General features: G+C 38.8%; 1 protein-coding gene across 1 annotated transcript in view; it reads right to left on the bottom strand.

The window, feature by feature from the left end:
- Nucleotides 1-11,043: 11,043 nt before the first annotated feature.
- SMTNL2 (smoothelin like 2) overlaps nt 11,044-19,044 on the bottom strand; it is a 39,705-nt gene continuing 31,704 nt past the window's right edge. Inside the window, exons 8-9 of the mRNA XM_053457228.1 lie at nt 18,784-18,935; nt 11,044-11,802 (exon numbers count right to left, since the gene is read on the bottom strand). Of these exons, the coding sequence (XP_053313203.1) occupies nt 11,676-11,802; nt 18,784-18,935 (279 nt within the window). The 3' untranslated portion in view covers nt 11,044-11,675. The remainder of the gene's footprint in view (nt 11,803-18,783; nt 18,936-19,044) is intronic.

Raw genomic sequence — 19,044 nt, 5'->3', positions numbered from 1 at the left:
CAACTAATGTCAGAAAAGGTTTTATTTGGGTGGAGATTTATTGGGAATAGATCACAATCTTCACATTCACTTCCTTCAGAAAGGCTATAAGGAAATACAAAGCTACGATTTTGTCATTCTTATGAAATATATTTTCAGGAGACAAGTTTATGATTTATTATATTACATTATAAAGTCCACCGAATGAGACATCTGTGTCTGAACTGTTAATAAAAACAAATTTAGAATTCCCCCTGGCTCAATCTTTTTAGATATGTGTAAAAAAGGTGAGAAAAACCAGTATAGGGAATAGGATAGTGAATGGTAGGAATAATCAACCTTAATGACTTTCCTTGTGTATCTGGAACCACAGCTGCAACCCTTAAGCAACACTCTCCGGGTGTTGAAGTAATACAGCAAAAAGTCCACTAGGGGGCGCTCGTGTGTTCCATTCAATGAAAAATAAAACAGAGAAAAAATATATAGTGTAGGAGTAAAACAGTGTGTTATGCCCTGCGGATCGCAGATTTCCCACTCACAGTGTGTTGATGGGGTTCAGTGCGTCATAGAGATGGCCTTGGGGTCCATATACAGGGATATATATACCGAGGAAACAAACCAGAAAAGAATCCAATAGTGTATTATGTATATAGCGCTAGATACGCAACAAGTGGAGATATACTTACACTTAAATAAGTGTCAAGATGCCCGTAATTTCTGGCGATGATCTGGTCACATCCGTATATTCTTCTGGTTTGAGGGGTCCAATAGTTGGATACCAATGTGTGTGTGGTGTATAGAAACCGCCACTATCCACATAGAAGGTATGTAAAAAGAAATATTTATTCTTAATTAGCAGCCAGCTAGATCCATATCAGCTGCAGCTATAAAAAGTTTTTTAAAATAACATAAAAAGTACTGGTACAAATAAAAATGCTGATACAAATAAAAAATATATCATAAAAGTCCTTAAAAAAGTCACTCTACGCGTTTCGCCGTGTGCGGCTTCATCAGGACTCCTTCAACACACTGTGAGTGGGAAATCTGCGATACGCAGGGCATAACACACTGTTTTACTCCTACACTATATATTTTTTCTCTGTTTTATTTTTCAATCTTTTTAGAACAATATATTGTCTGGATAGGCAAAGATCATCTAGCATCTTCTTGATGGTGTGTATTATACGCAATAGTACACTGACCAAACGTCTATTAGAATGCCAATGTAGGCATAGATTTGTTGTGCATGTCCTCCGTGTATCATGGGGGCTTCTGTTACACCCATGTCAGATCCCAAGACTAACTTCTATGCATTGACATGTTTATTTTAGGTTTAACATACCTCTACAAATGTATTTACATATTCACTATGATACAAAAACATTTTGCTTTAGTTTTCCCCAGCTAAGCGCTAGAAGAATGCTCTGATACACCTTGGGGTTCATACTACTGTCTGTATTGGCAGGAAACATTCCATTTTGCAAACAAAAATTCAATTTCCTTGATTCACTAAATGACGTATGATGTATAAAGAATAATGACTTCAATAAAAAATGTAAATTCTCACCCCTGAAAACCTCCCTTTATAAACTCTTTGGCTTCCGCAAGAAAATATTTGTGCAGAGAGTACAAAAGCAAATTTGTTTCTTTGTAACCTCGGTAATATTTTTCTTCCTCATTCCTCTGGAAATAAAAAACCGCCATCAATAAACATTAAATGGAAAAGGAAATCAGAAACTATGAAATCATAAAAGATATTCAGACTTTTTTCTAGTTTTGGTGTATTTATTTTGTGTGGAATTTTGTAATGTTGGCTGTATCCATAATTTTTAAATGTAAGTACACAACTATCTATTATACACGCTCTGAAAAATAATTCTGCCCCGTAATAACTGACCGTTCTTGCCCATACTCTGATCGGCTTATGGGCAAGGCCACCCAATAGGCCAGTGATAATTTATTAGGGTAAGAGTGATAACTTTATTAGGGTAAGAAGCGCAGACAGTTTTTGTTTTTTGTATACATTGTACAGCCAATACACTGTTTCTTGCTGCATGCTTACACTGTTTGGTAGGCCTCATATTACACATTTATATTATTTGAGCCTGTGACTAGCTTAGCGCACCGACATTTTTTCTTTTCCAGTGATAAGGAGGCAGATAACATGTTCAATGTTTCTCCAATACACGTATTCAGGGTTTATTATAGACCTGGGCTGGTGATCCAAAACACAGATAGTTTTCCCATTAATCCACCCTAACTGTGCTTATTTTGGCCACCAGCCATCATGCCCTTATGCACCACTCCTCTCTCTCTATATATATTTAAGTTTGCCAGGAGTCTCCAGAGATTTAGTAACTGTAAATGTTTATGTTCATGATTGGCTGGGTTTTGCGTATTCTTTACCCTGCCTGAAAATCCTACAGGTTCTATTATATAACATTATTGCGTTAGTTAGTTAGTTAACAAAAATGATAGGGAAATAACACTAAATCAGGTGCAAACCCGTAACTCTTAACAGTCCCATTTTATGCGCGACAGTCCTGCTTTTGGAGGCATCAGGATCATAGGCTTATTAGGGAGATCAGAAGATCTTCCCTGACTGGCCCACCCAGATGTAAAATTGATCGAGGTCTGCGCTTTTGCAGTACAGACCTCAATCACAGCTCCTATGTGGTCAGGACCGGACTGGGAATGAAAAGCAGTCCTTGAAATATTTAGACACTAGCCCCATATATTTTATCTCGTGGCCGAGATCTTGTGCCTACAAGCCACACCCCTTATCCATATCTTTGCCATACAAATAGTCATAAATCGTTATTTTTCAAATTATATTAAATTGTTCCTTAATTACAACAGAATACTACATTATAAAAAAAATCTCCGGAACCCAAAGTTTTAAAAGATCCAAAGAAGTAACAGGGGAATAGACCCCTGGCCGCCTACATCACAAGCAACATGTCCCACAGTGCCACCTTTTCCCCCCAAACGGCATGTATGTGCCATATTTTCCTCAAGTAGCTTGTCTGTGCCCCCAAACAGCTTGTCTGTTCTGTCTTTTTTCCATAAAGAGCCTGTCTGTGCCATTTGTGCCCCCCAATAGCTCACCTGTGCCATCTTTGCCCCTCCAGACACTTATACATCCATGCTAACACACAGAGACTTACACTTCTACATTCATTCATTCAGTCCTTTATTCATACTGCACATACATTGCAAAATACATACAGAAACCTTGGTTGAGACACAGTACATTCATATCCCTGACAATATATATAAGAGGCTTTAAAAGTTTTATTTTGACATGCATGGGTTAACCATATTACCAAGGAAGGGAATATCTGTGCAGAGGGTACAACTGCTAATTTGTCCAAGTTATTAACGTTTCTTTGTAATCTAATTAACGCTAGCCTTCCTTATTTATTGAAAAAAAGGAAATTAATTGTAAAAAACTATGATGCTCCACATCTATTTAATGGTCCACTGTTTTTACAAAACATTGAAGAGAGCAAAACATTGATTTACTTCCTACAGTAAATGGTGGCCAGTGGCACCTTTTTTTCTCAATAAGGTTCTAAAGGAAACAGAAGGCTTTACTTCATTCAAAGCAGAGATGTGTATGTGGTGGATGTTGCCATGAGTCCAATCCAGAGCAGGACCAACTTCTGTCATTCTTACCACTGAGGTGCTGTGTACAACATATTATGGAGGCTGAGGGGTGATCTGGCCTTTCTTTTGTGGCAGAGGGCCAGGGCAACCATCAAGGAGGTGCAACCATTACCATTATGGCAGCCATAGTCTGGAATCAGAGCTCTAAGTGAAGAAGGGTCTCAGCCTCAGACTTAAACTCAGACTTCTCAACTCTCCTGATTGACTGACAAAGAAGAATGAAGACCCGGGGCACATATAGAAGGAGAAGAAGCGGAGAACAAGAAGGAGAAATTTTTGAGCTTTCAGCTTTGTTTTTGTTTGTTTCATTGATTCACTTTAAATTAAAATTCGGATGAATCTGAATGTACAAGTCTAATAGGTAATTTCACATTGCTCATTTTTCCGCAGAGCAGAAAGACGCAACTGACACAGCAGCAGCCATGCCTTCATTTAATCCACAGCTCGTCTTATATTGCAGCTCTGGTGAAACTGCCCATTTCCTCTTTCAGGCTTTCATTCTTTCACATGCATGATGCATGTTTTGAAATTGCTTTTTTACTAAATCTCCACAAGGAGGCAGTCTCACATTAAAAGTGTGATATTAAAAAGAATTTCTTAAATAACCAAGCCAAATGGGGTGACCCACTCTCTGGAATTTCCAGGGAAAATATTTGCATATGCAGATAGGTATGAGCTATGTAATCAAGTATTTTTTTATTTTTATTGAATTTTCATTTCATAATTGTTAATGTTTAATGGTTATATTTCAACAAAATCAAAGAACAACTAAATGTGCATTTAATACAGAAAAAAAGGAGAATTTCATCACAATATCTGTATATAGAGGAAATCTGTACACAACTTCAAGTAGGCTTGAAAAACATTTTACCATTTAGTGATCCTTTTGTTATAGTAATTTAGCATTTTTACAGATTGTTGCTGCTCTGTAAAGGTAAGGGGTGTTTTCCCCAGGCCTGGACTGGCCAATCTGATACACCGGGCAAATGCCACTATTCGACATTGCTCCATATGCACCTAATCTATTTACCTTGCACTTGACTTTAAAAAAATGTGCAAGAAAACATTATCTATACTTTTTGAAGTCTGAATTTGTTATTAAATGTATAGAAAAAAGAATTCCCAATTAGTGTAATTTTGCTATTGTACTTATCTAATTTTCAAATTACATACTTGGAAACTTTCTAAATGACCTGGCCTTTAAACACTTTCAAATATTAACCCTATAACAGTTCATCACAAAAATTGCATTGTAGTGTTTTGTTATAGATAGCAAATGAATGGTTCCAGTAATGATCCATATGAAGACCATTACATGTCGGGAAGAAAATTGCATCAGGGCATCAATTGGGATTCTTGGATATTATTACATCAGAGATGAAGAAAACCCCATTTACTCTTAGATTGTTATAAACACTCAGGGAATCAACGGCAAACCCTCAAACGGATGGCTAATATTTCCAGTTCAACATGGCACCTCATGGCAAAGAGCTCTCTGAGGATCTGAAAAAAAGAATTGCTCTACTTAAAGATGGCCTAGGCTATAAGAAGATTGCCAAGACCCTGAAACTGAGCTGCAGCACGGTGGGCAAGACCATACAGGTGTTTCACAGGACAGGTTCCACTCAGAATAGGCCTCGCCATGGTCGACCAAAGAAATTGAGTGCATGTGCTCAGCGTCATATCCAGAGGTTGTCTTAGGGAAATAGACGTATGAGCGTTGCCAGCATTGCTGCAGAGGTTGAAGGGGTGGGGAGTCAGCCTGTCAGTGCTCAGACCATACGCCGCACACTGCATCAAATTGGTCTGCATGGCTGTTGTCCCAGAAGGAAGCCTCTTCTAAAGATGATGCACAAGAAAGCCCGCAAACAGTTTGCTGAAGACAAGCAGACTAAGGACATTTACTACTGGAACCATGTCCTGTGGTCCGATGAGACAAAGATATACTTATTTGGTTCAGATGGTGTCAAGCGTGTGGCGGCAACCAGGTGAGGAGTACAAAGAAAAATGTGTCTTGCCTACAGTCAAGCATGGTGGTGGGAATGTCATGGTCTGGGCCTGCATGAGTGCTGCCTGCACTGGGGAGCTACAGTTCATTGAACAATGAATGCCAACATGTACTGTGACATACTGAAACAGAGCATGATCCCCTTCCTTCGGAGACTGGGCCGCAGGGCAGTATTCCAACATGATAATGACCGCAAACACACCTCCAAGACGACCACTGCCTTGCTAAAGAAGTTGAGGGTAGAGGTGATGGACTGGCCAGGCATGTCTCCAGACCTAAACCCTATTGAGCATCTGTGGGGCATCAAACGGAAGGTGGGGGAGTGCAAGGTCTCTAACATCCACCAGCTCCATGAAAGGTGGAAGAGGACTTCAGTGGCAACCTGTGAATCTCTGGTGAACTCCATACCCAAGAGGGTAAAGGCATTGCTGGAAAATAATGGTAGCCACACAAAATATTGACAATTGATCCAATTCAGACATTTCCACTTAGGGGTGTACTCACTTTTCTTGCCAAGGTTAATGGCTGCGTATACAAAAAACAAAAACTGTGCTTCTCTCCCTAATAACGTTGGCAAAATATATATAAACATAATATAAATGAGAGGTTTTGGTTATATGAATTGGCCAAAGCATAATTAAGCTCAGCCGCCACGTCAAGGCAACCTCTCAATAGGTTGAGAACCTAATCTCACCTCCTACATAGTGGACACACAAAGCAGTTTATACTGCTACCAAAACCTTATTAATGTGTTGGGGGAGGTGCAATTAAACTTCCTCCCAATTAACCCCTGGACAGCAAGCTGCAACCAGACTGATGAGGAGCCAACAACCTCAAATATGTGCAAATGAATGGCTGTGTGTTGTTATTTTGAGGGGACAGCACATTTACACCATTATACAGGCTGTACACTATCTACTTTACATTGTAGCAGAGCGTCATTTCTTCAGTGTTGTCACATGAAAAGATATAATAAAATATTTACAAAAATGTGAGGGGTGTACTCACTTTTGTGAGATACTGTAAATAGCACCAAAAACTTTAGGCAGAGCTTCTAAAAGTACATACATTCAAAGAGCATGACAAAATAACAATTGACAGATTATGCAAAAAGTCCATATTACTCTACTCGTCATCTTTATTTCTTTTTACAAGATCAATAAGTGTGATACAATCTAATATGCATAAGAATGATTTTTTCTTTCTTATGATAAATGTTAAATGAAGCTTACAGTCCACAGGTTTACTTTCATTTATGTGTTGATGTAGAGCGTATGGAAACAGAGTAAAGTCCATGTTTCAGAGGTGATGTCATGCATCTGAATGCTTATTGTTAGAGCCAATGAGTAATAGAAGGGTCTATTTACCAAAGTCACCAAGTTGTAAAACTGGAACATCAACTTTTGAACCAATATATTAAAAAAATATTTTACGTGTGGTGCTTGACTTTTCTGTTCAGCTAGGATGACCATATTTACCCTTTAACGGATGGCTGAAAAGTAGCAGCTTGTTGCCAAAACAATGGGGGAAGTCTCAACAGGGTTCTTTCCGGCCCAGCACATGCAATAATTTTCTGCTGTGATAATACATGATGTGATTTTACTTTTGCACATATATTTCCCCCCCATAAATACAACTCTTTTATGTATCACCATGCAGGACATCTCAATAATAGTGTGTAGTTTGATCTAGTATCAGTTTCTTGGTTGTTTTGGGGATACAAGTCATTGACAATCAGATTTACTCTCACATATTTCATTTGTACACCTTCAACATGCATTTTATTGTGGGGTTACATGGGACCTTGGCAACATTTAACACTGAGTTGATCTAGCAAATAGGGTGAGTAATTGACCTGAGATGATCTTGGGCCTTATCTTTGTTTACAGCGAATAGAACCCAAATCGGTTTATTCACTGAAAATAGAGCTGTGCTTTCCACTCTTTCACTTCAATGTTCATTATGAAGGGTGTACACTAACATTTCATTTTTTTACAGCAATAAGGACCAAACTAGCTCTGTATAATGCATAACTTAATAAGTGAAGAGACCGCAAAGAAACCTCTCTAATATACCTATACATTATATTGAACCAATCAAGCTCTTCCTGCTGCAGGTGGTCCCTGGGGCTGGATCTTCACAATGTATAGTGAATCTGCAAGCTCTCCCTTCAGCAAATAGACCCCAAAGACCTCGATTGGCCGAATGGTGGAAAGGCTGTCCCCATGGCTCCTCCTTGTGGAAGTGCAACGAGAGGTCAGAATAATGAAGATTTGCTGAGAGGTGCAGAAAAGCTTCTCTTTCTCCATGAACCTATCCCGAAAGAACATGTCTTGGGGCCGCCTCTATCAAAGCACTGCATAGGTACCATGGACCTATCGAGACCCATGTAAGAGACCCGACTCTGGTGCTGGTGAGGCCCGAAGCATGGGCTCACATTGGAAATCTGAGTGCCAAAAATGAAAATGTAGCTACCACAGACAGAGCTTCCATAAGCCATGTAGTGCTTCCTTTCTTTCCATGTACCCTCTTTTGGATCTAAATGGAGTTGTGTCATTGTGCATGCATGAATGATCACTTATGTGCGGTTATAATATGGAGTAAAAATTGCAAGGTGCCATACCCCCAAAATAAGCCAGTGAAAATATAAGTAACCACCCATAGTAAATAAATCATTACAGAAGATATTATTGATGTCGCCACAGGGTCCTGCAAAACACTCCTGGTTTGTGCTGCTAAAAAAAAAGCTGAAACAAGTGTGGAAATGCATATTGTTCAAATCTCCTAATGCTGATATTCACTAATAATTCAATTGTAAAATAATTTAGTCGTTTTGTTTGCAAATTAGAAGGCAGGCAGGCATAGGTATTGTACAGAACAGTTTAATTTTATTTAAAACTAAATACTGCTGTACGAGTAAAATAATAAATTTCATCCAAACAGCAGACAATACAGAGAAATGTAAGAAATTATATAAAATAATAAAAATCACATTTGGATATCATAAATCTCTTTAACCTGTGGGTAACAACCTAATATTGTGGTGCCTTTTACTGTACAAAATCACTACTATTGGTGAATCATTTGTGTGTCTTTGGCATCAAAGCCCTTTATTAAAAAACAGATATAAAAGGGCTTAAAAACTTATCTGAGCTAACCGTTACACACATATATATACACACACACACACACACACACACACACACACACACTTACACAGAAAGCATGAAATTAGTGAAATCATTAACATAATGTGTTGCACTTATGAATTAAAATAGTGGTAAGATAAGCATAATAAACCTTGAGAAAAATAAAACAACATACATTAAGATCCTTGGAGTGCCAAAAGACATGTGTTAGCAAACCATTTTTCGCACCCTTGAAACATATTTCACCCATTGGGTACATTGGCTCTTAATGACCAAGAGGAAAAGGGCTACTGAGCGCACTCTAACTGAAATAAAAACAAAAATACAGTATTCAATTTTCACTAAAAACAGTACTGTATCTTATTAAGATAAGACTATGGGATTCTGGTTGAGGTTAACACAACTAATAAGAACACATAGGCTATCGTAGATATAGTTTCATGTAAGTGGGTGTATACTCCACTCGTGAATTGTTGCTTCTTCTGTCAACAGAGAATTCTATTCCAATATACAACATGAGCACACCATGTATTTTGAATGTGCCCTCTTGTAAGGAAATGGTTATATGTACAGATTAGTGAGTGTCCTATGCATTGTATCTAAAGACTATGCAAAAAGCTTACACAGCAAACTACAGCACTTCACATAATCCTCCAGTAGACATGTGCCATCTTTTGTAGGTGGTGAAGGTTTAGGGGAGGTGTAGTTCAGTATTGCCAACTTGACTATGCCTCGGAAGGGGCAGATGAAACAGAAGCACACGTCTGCCCTTTATCATATCACACTGTGCCAGGATTAAGCTCACTCTGGAAAGCCATCCAAGAGGGAAGGCACATATTAGAAGTGCCCAAGCCATTGTTACATGTTTTGGGAAGGTTTTTTTTTTTTAGTAGGTACCTTGGAACAACTTTTTTTCCAGTCGCTTTTTCTCAAGGGCAAAAGGAAAAACCTGACACCGTCACAATCTGCTTCTATACATCACAGGAAACCCGAGTAGTGTCTGAACTACAGAGAAGTAAGCAAAATACTGCCTGAATCACATGGCTCCCCGCCATGCTTGCCACTGACAGATGCCTATCTAAATAATTCTAATAATAGCCCGGTGTCATTTTCCTCTGTGACATTTGTTTCTTTTCAGAACATAAGGAGTTAAACAAAACACTATGTATTTAACCCCTTGTTGATGCTTACATTGCTGTCCATTCTTTTTAACATTACAGAAATGCATTTCTTGCAGTGAAGTACTAGATGAATGGCCATGATTTTTCCTGCGCCAGGAACGTAGAGCTGCGATGGACACCCTCTTTCTGGGTGAGCTATAAAGGAGTGATAATCTATTAATAACTAGGATTTATCATTCAATCCATTTTAAGGACAAGAGTTCACATTGTCCCAGCCAAAGCAGCCAGCTGGCAGCGATACTCTCTGCACTTCTTCACCATCGCATACTGATGACTAGGCAGACTATGGAAGCCTGATCTTCTAAGCACTGGCAAAGCCAATAATCCTATAGAGGGAATGTGATGGCAAACAGTAGAGCATCAATTTACTATTATAAGGCATATCATACCAGGGAAAATCTGGGGATGAGACATTCACGTTTTTAAAGTTTTTCTACACTTGGATGAATTGTATATTCATTTTTATACTAAATTATATTTAATCTAAATACATACAGAGGGGAAATCGGTGAATGAACTATGGGTATTTGGGATTCTTTAAATGCATGATACATTATGTGATAATAACCAGTACATATCCTTCAACCCTAGATGCTCTATCCCCCTATCTGGTATCAGTTATTGATATAGGCACTTTAACTGAGGGGTCTGAAACCCATAGACCACCAAAAGCAGACAATATTACACCAATACACCACCAGGGATACATTACGCCCTGGGATGTATATCTGGATTGAAGTTGCAAAGTTCTGATCTCAAGAAAGGAAATGTATAATCTTCCTAGGTATAAGAAAAATACATTGTGTGTATTCCTATTTTGCAGATATTGTGCTTTATAGGTAGCATTTCTCCTCTGACTGTAAACCAATTATCTATACACACTCGCTATACAGAGGCAAGGCTCACATTGGTAAAACATGAACGTTTTAAGCCACTGGATTCAAATAACTGAACCACAGACTCAACCACATGCCAAGAAAGCAGTTTGTGAACCCCAACTTTTACGGGCCCTTCTGGCTACTCTTTGTGATTTACCTTTAGAACTGTACAGAGTGAATGCAGTGAGGTATTTTAATAAGCGATTTGTTCAAATGAGATAAAATAATAAGGATTTCTACTTAAAAAAGAGCAACCGTTACTATAATCTGTTCACTAAAAGACAGGGTTGAGTCGCATACTCCCAAGGAGCAGGATGTAATTAAAACACAAAGCAAAAAAAAAAACATAACCTAAATAAAAACAGTATCGGAAAAAGTGCTGAACACACAACTTCCTTGAGAACATGCTTTAGCAAATGTGGCGTTTTCTCAAGGAAACACTGTTGCATCATCCGCTCATTTGGAGTATTTGTAAATCTTATTTTTTTTTCTTTTTGCACCATAAAGTTCTGTCTCAGTGTCCCAGTTCTCTTAGTAGACAATGAGCTGCCGAGGAGGTCATTAATAAAGCCTGAATCATGCTGAAGATGACAAAACCAGCTCCCAACACCTTTTTAGCTGTGTGAGAAAAGATGTCCTCCGTCTCTTGTGGGTTTTCTTCTTTTAGGTGCCATTAAAGAGGTCAGGCTGCACGGCCAAGTTGTCGGTGTAGGAGAGAACTATGGAGACTGCTTTTGTTGCGAAAGTTTGTGGGCTACTGCAGAGGGAAAGTGACCGGATGCCTGTGGGTGGTGGATCAGGGACAAGGATGTCACTCAAAGCGCCGGAGATGGTTGTAGAGAGACTGCACATACGTGAACACACACATTGGATCGGGCTTTCGTCCCATCATTAACATGTCTTCCACTTCTATGAGACGGTCACAGTGGGCGTACTTCCTGAAATTTCAAATGATAAAAATATGATTAGTAAGTGTCCAGTCTAAGGGGACATACCTTCCCATGGACCTTTGGTGATACAAATGGTATCCTCTTTATAAAAGACCAGCCCGTTTAAAAACTTTTATGCATGTATGTACTATTTGGTGGCCAGTATAACTCTTCGATCTACACAGTACCAGTAAAGAGGGACAAATATGTTTTTTTTTTTTTTTTTGAACGTTCTTCCGACACACACGCAATCCTATCTATCAGGTGCAATGAACAATTACATTTACAGCGCTTAGCCTTTGAACAGCTGATGGTTCAGGGGTAAGTATCCACTATTTGCATAATGTAATCAATCAGAATCTTGCAATTACAAAAGACAAAAAACAACCACTAGTGTAGTAATTAAATAAGTTAATTTAGTGTGATATTATAATGATCCCACCTAGTTTAGTTACAGTTAATAGGATTACAGGTTGAGTTTTATGGAAGAAGAAAGGTGAACGGACTCAGTCCTTCACTCAGCAGATGACCTGCCGTTATTGCGCCAGTGAGTTTAATGGGTCGTTTTATCCTGTGCCACATTTTTTTTTATAGTTAATTAAAACCACAGTGACACAAGTTCACGTCTGATCCAGCCATTTCTAACCACAGGATTCCTGACACGGACTTTTTCTAAATCTCCAATTAGATGCAGAGGATTAACTATGGGGCTTGATGGAGCGTTGGTAATACCTCTGTTTGAATCCACCTGCTCTTCATGTGCTTGGATTTAAGGGGAGGTTGGTATGTCCGAAACTAAAAAGATCAATGGTATACACTGAAGTTTATGAATTATAGAAGCTGTTGCAGAGATAACTCCAGTGTTGTTATTCCACATCCTAGCAAAACGTTCCATGATTTTTGTTATATCTGTGCTCTGCCGATTTGTGCTCTAAAAATTATGACTTTTCCTGTCCCTATCTGCCAAGGGTGGCTAGGTACACTGCACGACTGTGGTGGTCCTGTGCACAACGCTACGGATCAACACAAATATTCCTGCTTTGCTCCCACCATAGGGTAAACATAGGAGCAGTAAATAACTCTACTGGGCTACATAGAATTTTTTAGTAAACTTGACCAAAAACGGCACATAGTAAACCATTACATGTGCATTACTATTATTTCTCTCTGGGTTAACAAACATGGTCCTTAAGGGTCATCATTTCTTCTAAGGTTTAGGATTCATGGTATAGGTTGTAACTAAGGCTATTGGCACCTGGGGAATGTTACGACATCACATCAGGGTGCAGTGGCATTGCTATCGTGCAGCTCAAGAGTACGCATAACCCTGCGGCACTTGATGGATGAAAAAGCGGACATCATTTCATTGTGTTCAACCTCTCTAAGATAACAGTAATCACATTAATGAAGATGAGGGCAAAACCCCTTTTAATAGCATGCGCCAGTTTTGTAGAAAATTAAGAAAAAAATAGTCAAATGGTCAAAATAAACCCTGGATCAGTAACTTTAATTACTATGTGTGTTTCTGAATACCATTTTATTAAATACACACACACTACTAATTTTTGTAACTATTATCTGCCTCATAAGGACCTCAAGTCGATTAGCACCTCTTTCTAATATGTAGGCACAGAGCTTTCACATGATGAAAATCCCCATCATCTATATCGTCGTTGAGGCTAGTGTGCAAGTTAGGCTTAGCAGCACTCCTTCCCCTAATTGTATCCTTCCTGAAGGCATATATCCCTTTAACTTAACAGCCTATTCCTTCCTGTAATTAAGAATATGTTCAATTTAGTGTTATCCAGAAATTCCACGGACATGTTTAGCAGAAAGCATGGTTACAACGCAGAGGTAGGTCTCCAGATCTCATTTGACCACAGCGACCGATTATGTACTGCAAATATAACGCAAAACAATGGGTTCCCATCAACTAAGTTTTGTATCCCACTATGATGGGAACATGTGAACTAAATGTTCTGCCACATATCAGACCAGACAGTCTGCTTCCAATAAAAGCTTTGACTGTTTTAGCGGATTGACACTAAACTAGCAGACATGTCCATCTGTTAACAAGTTTCAGCTTCAACGAAGGAGCAAGTGATAAAGCTGGTGCCGTCTGGTTACAAGCTCTCCAGCTAGTGTCATTTGTGACTCCGGTTGGGTCTAGAATCAAATGGCGATAAATATTCCCACCATGTAACAGTTGCCAACTGCTGCCTTTGCAAAAATAACGATGTTTTACACCCTGGAGACTGCTGGGTTGCACAATATGAAAAAAAAGAATTTTATACCGCAATAGATGTTTGAATACAAGGGGAAAAACTCAATTTGTAGCCTTCCAGAGCAGACCAAAAATAAATACAACACAGAACACAGTAACAAAGATCATAACATTGTTAATTTCTCTTGCCAAGACACTTAACAATTACAAATTGTAATAGTTTGACATTCCTTGCTGAAGAGTAATGTTAACACGAGGATGAGAAGCATCAGCTGCTTATAAGTAAAAAGAAAATACTCGGGATGACTAACCAATAATCATTTAAAGAGAGACACAATCTTTTCTTATCCCTTAAAAAAAATTAACCAAACCTTACATATATTAAAAGTGTGATTTGCAGAATAATTCCCTTAAGTGTTTCTTAGATAAAGCCGATTTACTTACTTGGCTCAAGCCAACGATTCTGCGGATCTTGAATTTGAATGTAATACAGGTAAAATTGGCTTGTTTGTTTTCTCAAGGGTCAAACAAGCACAACGGCACTCTATGTATTAAGCAGGGTCAGCTCAACCCTTATTGTAAGAAAAGGCCACTTGCTGGCCCGGTAGGGCTGATGAGGACAAAAAACATCTATCTGTAAATGTTTTGGCAGGGGAGCCCGTTAGTGAACTACTCTCAGTAAGTTTTACCAGTCTAGCTCAGCTACAGCAAATGGTTGGCAGATATTTCATAGGAGTTGTACTCCGGTGAGAGTTTAGGGTTATTATTTATTGTTTTACATAGCGCCATCATATTCTGCAGCAATGTACAAAGGGTTATGTTGAAATGGCCTAGGAATCCTAGATGGCCATTGTCTATGGGACCACTCTATTTATACCCAACGAGAGAACAGTCAATACAAAATCGCACATGGTAACAGTATGATAACCAGTGGCATCTTGAAAATTATTTTACAAAAAATCTTTTTTTTTTTTTTTTTTTTTTTTACAATAAGCTAACCATGTTTAGGTGACATGTCTAACAGGACACTTGGCTGTTGCTGTATTAGGTTTGTCCTCATATGCCTGTGGACGTTATATGTGGTCATACTGCGGTCTATGACTTATTTGACACCTCTTGATTGGCAACAAATACCTGATGTAGATTTAGACATTTGGCTTTTTATTTCCTTGTGCTGCACAAGTCTTGGCCCTTTTTGATCAATATTACACTTTAGAGTTTATACAAGGTGGTCCAACTTCTGCTGCAAGAAGAGCTTGTTAGAGCATAGTTAATGTTAGAAATGTCTAGAAATCTTTCTGAATTACGATTTGAACTATGCCTTATGCAGGACATTCTTGCAGATAGATGTTCCATGGCGTCCCTTTAAAAACGCATTGAGCAGAAACCCCAACTCCCCTGCCAAACCACTCTTAGGCGGATAAACCCATTTGTGTTTTTGGAGTGTCTTTGGAGTGATACTTTTGACATACAGTTTTGACATATACAGTTTTATACACTATTTACACATGGCTGTGGACAGAGTGACACATAGCATGCAGATGATGTAGATCTCTTGGGAGGGTGGGGGGGGTCTGACATAGGATGAAGTCATTGTGAAAACATTCCGGATTCCCAAAACATAATAAGTGTGCCTGGGGCGCAGGTTCTAAGAGTTGGAGATACTGTGTGCCAGCCAAGGTTCATATTGCTACATAAGAGTGATGTACATAACCGGGCAATGATCTAACAAGGGTACAAAAGGCTAAGGGATGACTCAATGCGGTCACTTACACGTCTCTAGCAATGACATAATGTATTGCTATAATGTTTGTTTTAACGTTTTACAAACACATACACGCACATACAAAGAATATAACAATGGCAGTGGGACTAGAAGGCAGCATTTGATCTGAACTCTATTCCCAATGTGAGTCAGAGAGCTCCTGCGTTCCAAGAGAAGTCCTATCAATATACACTTAACTCTGGAGAGGAATGCAACGCAAGGTTAATGAAAATGAGCAGATGTTTCTCGATGTATCCCCAGAGAGGCTGAACGCTGATATATTTAATGTACTTTGCATCAAAGTTGATCTTGGCCCTAAATTCTCACTTACGCAAAACACTAGGATGACATTTCTTGACAAAATCAAACTATTTGAAGAGGGATCTCAGGAGCCTGGTAATAAAGAGTGGAATATTATTAAAGGGAAGTATAGGTTATGTTGGACGCTTTAAGGGTTTAGTCACTAAAAAAAGGAGTTGGCAGGAGAGTTGCGGTTTCAACTTCTTCACCTCACTACTACATGTGACCAAACTTGGAAGGGCTGAGCGAACCTTGCATGACAGTGAGAAGGTGTTGAAGAAATTTCACGTATTTAACTATGCACAATATGAGGAGGCCAACTTACAGAAGCAGCACACTGGAGATTGTTTTTTTTTTGTGCCATAAAGCACAGTTATGCTTGTAATATTACATATCCAACTTTGTTATTAGTATTATTTTTATCTAGTTTATTGCTAGATACCTTATATACTGCCGCTCTCATTCAGGTTGGTGACAAATACCGTTTAACTCATAACGTTTAAGTCATAAGTGGTACAAGTCACAAAACACCTTAAAGAAACACTGGGTTTATAGGACCGCGAAGCAGAGTTTGTAAAACGTCAACCCGCAGTAACATAAGAGGATGGATATCAGTCACTCTTCCTATGTGTGATACAATCTGATGAGTGTTCTGTCTATTAAGAAATAATAAAGGGGACATATTCTTCCATACAAGGTCTTGTTCAGCATGTAGTCTGCAAGCAAACCTTATCTAAGTGACATAATAGATATAAAACATGATTAAAGAGACATTTAATGCTGCCTCACCAAACAAGAATGCATACTAAAGTACTTTGCAAAACATTTTATATATATATATATATCTCCATAATTTGCACCAGTTAAGTTGGCGCAGGTTATTTGCAACCGCAGGGAAACCCACCAAAATGTATTCAGCTGCATGTCCAAATACAAAAATACCCCTCATGTATAGGTCATTGTATATATATATATATATATATTTTAAAGCATACTACATAACACTTGCATTTTACTGCACAACAGCACACAGGATAGGGCACGTTAGGCATAGAGAAAATAAAGGGTTAAATTACACAATACACTATGAAAAACAGTTTAGATAAATAGATATGTTTTTAGTGATATCAGGAAACTACAGGAAAGGAGGTATATCTGTTCATTTATCCAGCTGCATACATATGGCAGCAGCTGCCCGGCTCGGAGAAACCAAACTTTTCTATGCTGAAAGAAGGCAGCTTTAATGGTCTAGTAACAAGATTTATTTAGGGCTCAGTTGAAAAACATTATGTCAAGGAATTTCAACCAATTCCCCTACATAACCCAGTCATAAAAGCAATCGAAGCCAAGAAACGTATAGATTTCATGCCAGTAACACCTGTTTTCACACTTGACAGAAGTAGGGAAAATGGGAAAGTAAAAAGAGTCACCAGCTAAGAAGACATGAAAGGACTTTAATGGCATTTGCACACGTTCAAATAAATGTAATCATTGCCTGTATAGCTTTCCATTCATAAGTGAGCATGGTATGCTTTAATAGGTCTGGTCTCCCAACCCCTAGTTAGACATCAGAGCGTAAGCTCTGCACCGGGACTCCTATATGGCAGGTGTTCAGAAAAGCACAAGGGGATTCATCAGACAGCGACTGATGTTATCCTGGAGAACTGTGCATCAAGTAACCACATTTAAAAGGAGGTATTGAAACCTTAATGCAAAGGTAGTCCTCAAGAGGGTTTATTCCTTAAAGGGAGAGATGGCAGGAGTTGTGTGTCTTCAGCTCCTTTGGTTCATTGTTCATAATGAAGTTTCTTCAGTGCGAAGGACTGACCTGAACCTGTTTAATATATAATTCAATGGGTGTGGGGACTAAAGAAATCTCACTAACTTTAAACTATAGATTCTGCAGATCCATTCTTGCTGCAGGAGAAGGGTTGGCCCTTCACAATGTATAGTGAAATTGAGACATTGAAACACAACGCTCCTACCAACCTTCTCTTTAGTGAATAGATCACAAAGTGTCAGACTATAATGCATGCTCGCTGAGCATCATGGGAATTGGAATTCATACAGGTTATGTGCAGCTGTATATTTACCTTCGACAGTACCTTAGGTCTAACCCCTGGCAGCGGCAACATCAGTCCCCCTACAACTTCACCCAATTAACTGGAACCCTGATTGCGAGCCAACTCCATATTAATGCCCATGGTTTTGGAAGAGATGACCAACAATCTCATACAGGTGTGATGGTCAGGTGTCCACATACTTTTAGATCATTTAGTGTATGTTGATAGGAGGTTTACCAAGAGTTGGGATGCTACGTGTTGCTGCCCTGTCAATAAAAGCTGGCAATGATTCAAACCAAAAACAGTAAAAAATACGGAGAAAAACCTAAAAATTTTTAGGGCCAAGCCTTTCTTTAGGATGATATAAGCCTCTCAATTTTTGTATTTAAAGGGGCTTCAGTTAAATAAAACAAATATTTTCTAAAATACTGGGACACCACCACATACATGGTATAACCAACTCATAGTCCTAATTTTGTCTAGCCCTATCTCAAAACAAAACAAAAAAAAAACAACTTTGAGATGTAAACACTAAATCAGTACCCCTTCTTATCTCCTGCTTAAGACTTAGCTGTCCTTCTTTGATATGCTATCCAGAATCGGTCCAGTTAGGAATGGTCAGGACTAAAATTACTTACTCTGCTGTAGAAAAAGCTTGCTCGAAATTCTGTTTGTGGTTTGCGGGCACCAGGGCATCATAATCAAAAGCTTCAGGGAAAAACGAGTGGACGAGGGCACAGAAAGCCATCCCATCGCTCCAACTGGATGAAAAGTTCTGAAGGTCAATGTTCTAGAAAACCAATGAGAGGACTCAATTAAACCACAAAACAAGCACAAAACGAGCAATCTCGCATAAAGAGGACACATCCAATAAATGTATTAAGTTTGTTCTCATTTGC

The sequence above is a fragment of the Spea bombifrons genome, chromosome 2, assembly GCF_027358695.1.
Source record: "Spea bombifrons isolate aSpeBom1 chromosome 2, aSpeBom1.2.pri, whole genome shotgun sequence".
In the NCBI taxonomy this organism is placed as follows: Eukaryota; Metazoa; Chordata; class Amphibia; order Anura; family Pelobatidae; genus Spea; species Spea bombifrons.
Note: the sequence above shows the minus strand (reverse complement) of the source record. Positions and strands in the feature narration are given on the sequence as shown.